Source organism: Mustela nivalis (assembly GCF_964662115.1).
Source record: "Mustela nivalis genome assembly, chromosome: 9".
In the NCBI taxonomy this organism is placed as follows: domain Eukaryota; kingdom Metazoa; phylum Chordata; class Mammalia; order Carnivora; family Mustelidae; genus Mustela; species Mustela nivalis.
This window is the reverse complement of record NC_139028.1, coordinates 20661391-20670300: the sequence shown is the minus strand read 5'-3', so window position 1 is coordinate 20670300 and position 8910 is coordinate 20661391. Positions and strand designations below refer to the sequence as shown.

The following is an 8910-nucleotide window of genomic DNA, read 5'->3' as shown; positions in this document are numbered from 1 at the left end:
ATTAGTTTGTGCTTTACTTTACACAGCAGTGTGTTTGTGAGATTTCTCCATATCTATATGGCCGTGATTTATTCACTTTTATTTCTTTATTGTATTTCATGATATGAATATACCACAAGTCCTTTTTCCATTATATCTAGTAACGTATATTTGCGTTGCTTTCAATTTGGAGCTCATACCAATAGTTGCGTGAACATTCTTCAGCGTTTATCCTTGTGCAGTCTCAAGCATTCAGGAGTGTGAGTCAAGGAGCAAAGTTGCTGTGGGTCGTACATTATGTCTGTCTCTGGCTTTAGCCTGTAATGCCGGACTGGTGTCAGGTGTGCGTGCACATGTCTATTCCTGCACACCCTCACCGGCGCTGGCTATTATTTGTAAGTTTTACTGTTTGTAAGTTTCACAGTCTGGTGGGTGTGTGGGTGACTGTGTGGATAGGTTTTACTGTTTTAATTTTTCTAATAACGAGTTTGAACTCTTTCCCACATCTTTTGGCCTTTTTTTTGAAGTGTGTTTAAATAAGTCTTTTGCGCATTTTTCTGGTGGGTTGTCTTTCTTACTGATTCATACTTTTTGTTTTTTGTTTCACTAGTATGGATATGAGTCTTTTATTGTATGGGTTACAAATGTTTTATTTCATTTTATGCTTGCTCATTTTACTTTTTTTTTTTTTTTTTAAGATTTTATTTGTTTATTTATTTTAGTGAGCATGATCATGTGAGCCAAAAAAGGGACAGAGGGAGAGGGAGAGAGAATCCCCAGCAGATTCTGAACTAAGTGTGGAGCCTGATGTGGGCCTTGATCTCACGACCCTGAGATCATGACTGGAGCTGAAACCGAGAGTCAGACGCTCAACTGACTGAGCCACCCAGACGCCCCTTTCATTTTGCTCTTTTTAAAACATCTTTCAATGAATAGATATTTTAGTATAATTTTGATGTAACCAAATTACCACTTTTTTCTTTATGATTAGTGTTTTTTTTTCTTATTTAGAAAATCCTTCCATCTGCTGAGGCATTAAAGATATTCACTTTATTTTTAAAAATTTAGTAGTTTTACCTTTTGCCTTGAGTCTGTGATCCATCTGGAATTGATTTGAGGCTTAGTGTGAGGAAGGTGTCCTATTTAATTTTTGTTCCACATGGAAAACCAGCTGTTCCTATGCCATGTGTTGAAAAATTCGGCCTTTTCTCAGTGATATATAGGTCTTACAATTCTTTCCAAAGTACTGTTTTTAAAGAAACATGCAGTATGCCTCAAGCACAGTATGACTTTGGGAATTACATAAGCAGAATGAAGCGTTGAGAGTCAAGAATAAAATGAAAAACAAAATGTAATAACTAAGGAATTTGGAAGTTGTGTGAAAAGAGTTATGGGTTGTACATTTACCTCAATGTAAACCTACATAAGATGCTGAAAGCACAGTTGTGGGTGTGGGATTTGAGGGCACCCAGGCTGGCATTATGGGCTTGGCCTTGTTCTTGGAAATTTTTTTAAAACTTCAAATATGGGCGTGTTACTTAACAAGCCTCACTTTCCGAGGCATAAAACAAAAATAATGCTCCTCTTAATGAGGTGATAAGTAACATGCCACTGTCACCCAGCTTTCAACAGAGTGTCCTTTACAAATGTCTTCTTACTTTATTCTGTATGGTCGAGAGTACGGCATAAATGGGGAAAGTGCTGCTCTGAGCGAGACCAGCCGGGTCTGGTTCTAGGTCACGTCAGATACCAGACTTTGTCCAGGATTGTGCCACTTGGCTCCATGGCCAGGTGGCTCCTTTCTAGGTACCTTCAATGAATTCCCTAATAGTTGAGAACCATCATTTGTCATCAGACTTGGTAAGAAGTGCCTTACTGTGCTCACAGTATGACATCTAGGTGATTCAGAATGAATCTGGATTATGTCTGTACAACTTCACATTTCATTAAGACAAATAGAAATTCTGAGGGGAAATGATGCCGTTTCTGATCTCGAGTAACAATCTCACCATAGTTTTCGTCTGTACGAAAGACGCAGGTCACAAACTACTTGGGTGACATCATATATTACTACGAACCACCCTTTCCTTCTTTCACGTGCTTTTCTCCTGCCTTAGCTTCCTCGTCGTAATGATCTTTCTCTCTGCTTTTGGCTGCATCCTCTTTCTCTTCCTGTACCCATAGAGTAGGAAGTACTTAGGAGTACCTTCTAAGCCTTAACTCCCAGCCCCCCTCTTTTCTGCACTTATTCTTCCAAAAAATTTTTACCCATTCAATACTATGACTTAGTTCCTCAGAAAATCTAACTTGAATTTCTTCTCACCTCCTTTAACTCAGGATAGAACAAAAATATATATTTTTTTCTTCCAAAACCAACTACTACTGTCTAGACTTCCATGTGCCCACGCTACCCAGACGTGCATGGTCATACTGTCTGCTTTCGCCTCCTTTTTATCTGTGTGTTCAATCTGTCTTCAATTCCTGTCCAGTTTTTTCAAAATATTTTTTGAACTGTCTTTCTCATTTTCATTACTTCTGCGTTATCACAAGCCTTCCTGTTCACCTCACCTCTAATCTCATCTTGCTTTCAGGTTAATTTCAGTGCCTCACCTGTCCGCTCTAAAAGCCACAGTGCCATTAAGCGTGGTCCTCAAACTGCTTCAGAAAGAGTTCCTTTTTGTTTGTTTGTTTATATTCCGATGTGTAAAGTATGTCCAGGAGATCCAGTAGGGCTGAGGCAAGGTTTGTGATCCCTCAACATTTCTAAAACTGCATTGGTGATTCTGTGTACAGACAGGATGAAAATCAGTGATTGGGAGAGAAGGGGGTGGGATGAGGGTGTTTATGATTCAACGTAAGTAATTATCAAGATAATAGTTTTTTACTTGGGTGGTGGATTCTCTGGTGCTCATTGCATTGCTGAAAATAACCATTTCTAGAAGAAAATACAGGGATGAATCTTTACAACCTTGGGTTAGGCAGTGGTTTCTCCGATATGACACCAAAAGCATAAGTGACCTTAGAAAAGGTCAGATAAACTGGACTTCATCCAAATTAAAAACTTTTGTGCACCAAAGGACACCATTAAGAGAGTGGGAGAAAATATGCAAATCGTATCAATGGACTTGTATCCAGAGAATATAGAGAATAACTCTTACAACTCAGTAATAAAGACAACCCAATTTAACAATGTGCAAAGGACTTGGATAGACATTTATCCAAAGAACATCTATGAATGGTCAGTAAGCACATGAAACAATGCATAACATGATTAGTCAACAGGAAAATGCAAACCAAAATCACAGTGAGATACCACATACCCCCACAGGATGGTTGTAATTAAAAAGAAAATGGCAGTAATAAGTATTGGCAAGGATGTGGAGAAATTGGAACACTTGTACATTGTTGGTAGAAATGTAAAATGTGGCAGCCACTTTGGATAAAAGTTTGGTCAGTTCCTCAAAAATTTAATCATGGAGTTACCATACCATATGAGACACACACACACACACCCGTAAGGATAGATATATATACATATGGTATAAGTCACCATATATATATATATATATATTTATACATACACACACACACACACACATACACACAACCCTAAGAAATGAAAACATACACTCACAAAAAACATATAAGAATGCTCATAGCAACATTATTCATGGTACTGAATAGTGGAAATTATCAACTGGTGAGTGGATAAATAAAACACAGTATAACCATGCCATGGAATATCACTCGGTGGTGAAGAAAAGAGCAAAGCACTGATTGATGGATGATAACGCATGGATGAGCTTTGAGAGCATTATGCTAAGAAACAGAAGCCAGGCACAGAGTCCACGTATTGTATGATCCCTTTTATAAAAAATGTCCAGCGTAAGCAGATCCGTGGAGACAGAAAGCTGATTAGTGATGGCTTGGGGCTGCGCTCATTGGTGGGAGAGTTGGGGGAGAAATGAAGATTGACTGCTGATGGGTACAAGGTTCTTTTTGGGTGATGAAAATGTTCTAAAATAAATTGAGGTAATGGTTGTACAACTCTATGAAAATATTAAAAGCCACTGAACAGTACATCTTAACTGGGTCCTTTTATGGAATATGACATTTATCTCAGTGAGGCTAGAGAAGAACAGTCTGAGTAAAAACAGGCCATGTGTGGGGCAAGGGGGAGAGTGTGTCCCCACCTGCCCCTTCCCGCCTCCACAACAACCCAGCAGTGGGGAGTTACTTTCCGAAACTACCAACAGAACCCAAAACAGATTGGTTTGCGTTTCAGCTGCTTTCATTTTTTCCTTCCAGTCTTCTTAAAATGCCCCTCGAAGGTAAGCAGCCAGAAGAGTAAGGAGGAGGTGTGCTTCCCGTTCCAGTGGTTCAGTCCCCAGAGTGTGGATTAGAAGGAACTAAACTTTCAAAATGAGTTCCGGACTTAGTATGTTAATAACTTGAGGTTTCCCCACATCAGTCACTTAAATTTTCAGAAAGTAAGTTACATTATCGGCGAATGGACAGTGGGCTGGCCAGAGCTGTACCCCACAAGACACACAGCCATTCTGAGGTCGCATGTGAAGCCCTGGGAGGAGGCACTAGCGGGGAAGGTGGGGCCGTAGTCGCTCTCTGTGAAGCTGTGAAGTTATAGTGATCTGTGTTGAAGCGGGGGGGGGGGTGTCGTATTTTGTGAGGTTTGGTACATTAAAGAATGAACTGGGATACCCCAGGATCACTCATCGGAGGAAGCTGGCTTTAATGGGAAAAGAGGAAGTGTCCTAGCAGGCAAGGAGAGGCGGATTTTGCATAAATGTGCAGTTAGGAGTGGGAACAACATGTGGTGTGGTTACGGGGGACCCCTTGACAGGTTTGAGAGACTAGAGGATTTCTGATTGGTATGTACTAGGAAACAAGGGCAAGCAGGTGTGTGTGTGGCGGGGCGGGGGGCGGTTGTTGTTGAATCTTGCTGAAATCTTGCTGTTGATCATCAGTGTAGCTGTTGAGCGAGCCCCCCGGGTTGCGACGCACCGCCGAAGCAGGTGCTTCCCCAGATGTGGATGCCAGCAGTTGTCGGACCTGGAGTGCATCATTCATTCTTGGGCGGTCATTTCCCATCTTAACGCCTCATAGCAATCTAAGTTTGTAGCCTCCACTGGAAATGGTTCCCTTTGAGAGTGTTTCCTTTGTAAAGATTTCCTGTTTGCTAGCTGGAATAAACACGCTCATGTCATTAAGTCTGTGCCTTCCCTTCCCCAGCAGACTAAACGGGTTAAATGGTTGCTAATTGTAGGTAGAGTATCCATGGTTCGAAATGAGAAACGTCCTGTATATTTTAAAGCTGTTTATTGGGAAAATTTAAAACCTACTGCTTTTACTTAATTGGTTCGCTTGTCGTGTTGTTCATTCAAAATACAAAATACTCCATGATTCTCTCCTCTGGACTTTGCTAAGCAGTCCCACCAACGTCAGCATGCTTTTGTTATGACAGACGCCATCTCCATGTCTCTTCCACGTGGAACAGAGGAGGGCCAGCCGCGGAAGAGGACCTGAGGAAGAATTACACAAGCCAATTAAAACAAAACAAAACAACTAAGGGTCCTCTTTCAAGAAAATTCTCAATGACATCTGCTTTGCTGAATCTCATTTGTTAGGATTTTTAACAACCTGTCCTCAGTCTCACAGGAGAAATATTAACAGGGTTCAGCGCATGCAGACTTTAGTAAATTAAAGTTACTGGGTTTCAAAGTTGTAGGTTGGTTGGTAGAGCTATAAGTGCAGTTGCATTCGTAGTTGACATTTAGTAGGACCCTGTTGTGTTTAAACACTAGTGGGGTGCTGGGTGGCTCAGTGGGCTAAGCCTCTGCCTTCGGCTCAGGTCATGATCTCAGGGTCCTGGGATCGAGCCCCACATCGGGCTCTCTGCTCCGCAGGGAGCCTGCTTCTTCCTCTCTCTCTCTGCCTGTCTCTCTGCCTACTTGTGATCTCTGTCTGTCAAATGAATAAAATCTTTAAAAATAAAATAAACACTGTTATACTGGGTAATCGGAGAGAGTGAGAGGTGAGTAAGGTATTCTTAAGGAACTAGAGAGAGTGTGTTTTTCAGGAGCTAGAAGAATAGGATATATATAGGTGGAAATAACCAGAATAGGGGAGAAATACAAAGTAGTAGGGGAGTACAGAGAAGGTGGACGATATCTCCTGTGGGAGGTCAAGGAAGAATTAGCAGAAGTGATATTTATTTCCCATTGATGAAAGAGAATATTTGATTTCTTATGGGAGTAGCTGTAAATGTTTCTAATGGTGGCTCTGACCTCTAAGCCCCGTGTGATCATTACGTTAATTTTAGAACTGTAGGCGGGAGGGCTAAGAGGTAGAGACTCTAGCCAGTGGCTGGCTGGCTGCCTTTATAAGGATGAGAAGGCTCTGGGAGCCAGAAAGTGACAGGAGGCTTGGCCTGTTTTTATTGCCATTTCGTTCAGTGACCCTTTCTTGAGTCCTGCTGTGTGTGAAAGCACTGCATGGAAACGGGTAAATCCAGCTGTCATCCCCCCATTTACTCACTATTGGAGGGCATAAACACATAATACAACTAAGCATAAGAAGGCAGAGTAATTGGGACCTGGAGGTATAACGAAGGACTATGGAAGCACAGAGGAGGAAACCACTGACACAGTCTTCTGTGATGGAAATCAGTTAAGGCTTCATACAGGAAGTAATATTTGACTGGGCTTTGGAAATGCGAGATCTTTCAAATGTAGGAAATAAAGCAAAAGGCATGGCACAGAGAGGAAGTAGCCAAAGGAAGGCACATGAACACAGGATGTGAGTAGTCTAGCCATACTCGAATGGCCAGGAGAAGTTGGAAAGGTGGACGGGGCTTGAAGAATAAGGCTCAGAGGGTTAGACTGTTTTGTGAGCAGACAGCAGCCCCCTGTGTTTTTGAGTGAGGAGTTGACACAACATGATTTACGTGACTGTCCCCGCGACTGTCCCCGCACTGTGAATCGGTGGCCTAGAGGGAAATGAATTGGCGGTAGTGAGCCATGCGTAAGCCTCGGTCAGAGAGAACACGAGTGTGAGCTGAGCTGGTAGGAATGGACATGGATTCAGGACACCCCGTGGTAGAAGTATAAACTGTTTTATTACAGTTCGGAGGGAGAAGGGAGACTCCAGGCTCCCCGGAGCTGGGATGGCAGTGCCATCAACGAACATTCATGGGAACGTGAGGAGGAGAACAGATTGGTTTTTGGAAGGTGGTGAGTAGGAGCTCTTTCTTCCCAGGTGTATTAGAGGTTCATATCAGGAATCTAAGAGAGTACCAGGACCAGAGATAGAAACTTCAAGAATTACTACCAAACAAATGATAATGGAAGCTATGGGACCAGAAGAGGCAGCCTTAGCGAGGAGAGAGAGACAAAATCAGCACAGGCCTTACAAGAACACACGTGCTGTGGAAGGAAGAAAGGAATAAAACGAGCATGTGGAGACGGGCTTGTCCAGGGGAGTAAGACTGCAGAGGGGGGAGTAGGGAGGCGCTGGGCATTTTCAGGCGCTATTACCTCAGGGAATGTGGTAGGCCTAGGGCTGGGGAGAGTAGGCTGGCTCCCAGAAGAGTCGTTCTTGTAAATATATACACAAAAGTATTCAGAAGTCAGTGGCTCTCTGTCCTTTGGCCTGCCATCTTTGCTCATTTCCTGAGCATTCTACTCTGCGTCTCACCTCTCCTGTCTCCCATCGGCTCCTAAAACCGCGGAAGGGGAAGAGAAGTAGGGGGGACGCTGAAGCACAAAGGGTCTTGGAGTTCAATAGCAAATGTTCCTGTTTCAATGTGTAAATAAGTTGCCTAATCTTACTTTTGAATAAGCCACCTTAATGATAATAGCGTCACTTTTATCTAAATTTTCAAGTCTGTGTGTCTCTAGTGTTCATAAATGTGTTTGTCATAAGAAGTAAACATAATAGGAAGAGTCTGGCTCCAGGTGAGTGGGTTTACAGATGTCACTGATTCTGACGCGGCCTTAACATCAGTCACTTCCTGATGTCACTTTTGTTCTGAAGGCAGTAGGCGTGTCGGCCGCCTTCGTGCAGCTTTCTGAGGGCAGCAGCGCTGGTTCTGCTCACGCAGGCCTGTTGCATGTCCTTCAGCTAGCCGGGGTCTTCGGCGTCTGCAGCTCCCTTTCACCAGTGTGTCGAGTTCCAGTGGCTGGTTGGAGGATTTCTAAATGGTCCCTCTTCCCATTGGATCCTCACATTCAATGCGCCTTTATTCGGTGACTAGAAGCTAATAACGTGAGTTGTGTCCATGTGTCTTTCTAGATTTTGGCTTCAGTAACCTGTTCACTCCTGGGCAGCTGCTGAAGACGTGGTGCGGCAGCCCCCCCTACGCGGCGCCCGAGCTCTTCGAGGGAAAGGAGTATGACGGGCCCAAAGTGGACATCTGGGTAAGTACTGTCCTCCCCGAGCCCTCCGGCTGGTGGTTCTCCTTCACTGGGAACAGCCGCTGTCACCCTGGGGGACCACGAAGCCTGCACACGAATCGAGACCTCGACCCCTGTGCTTTGAGTTCCCAGTTCCTCGCACAGTCTTTCCTCCAGCTCTTGTCTTACGGACCGAGACGAGCTGCAGATGTCAAAATCCCCCTTTTGCATCTGCAAAAAAAAAAAAGCCCAAGAGCAAGCTTGGGTGGGTGCCCTTGCCAAGAACAGAGATTCTTTCTGTCGTTGCCACTTGCCTTCTCCCTCGAGGCTGAGTGCGGAGAGAAATTCTAGATATGTTACCCCAAATTAATGTCTGGACGCAAAGAAGAATGTTAACTATCCAAAGATGATTGGCCTTGACAATGCCTCATATTATTTCTTACAAAGAAAGAAGAAAAAGTTTGTTCCATCATCTTGTGCATGACTCACCACCATCTTCATACACATACTATAATGGCCT

At 43.4% G+C, this 8910-nt stretch overlaps 1 protein-coding gene across 12 annotated transcripts in view; it reads left to right on the top strand.

The window, feature by feature from the left end:
- The window catches only part of SIK3 (SIK family kinase 3), a 246365-nt gene that overhangs the window by 188465 nt on the left and 48990 nt on the right, over positions 1-8910 (top strand). For all 12 annotated transcript variants that reach the window (XM_082683452.1, XM_082683457.1, XM_082683451.1 and 9 more), the window contains exon 5: positions 8290-8414. In XM_082683452.1, the coding sequence (XP_082539578.1) occupies positions 8290-8414 (125 nt within the window). The remainder of the gene's footprint in view (positions 1-8289; positions 8415-8910) is intronic.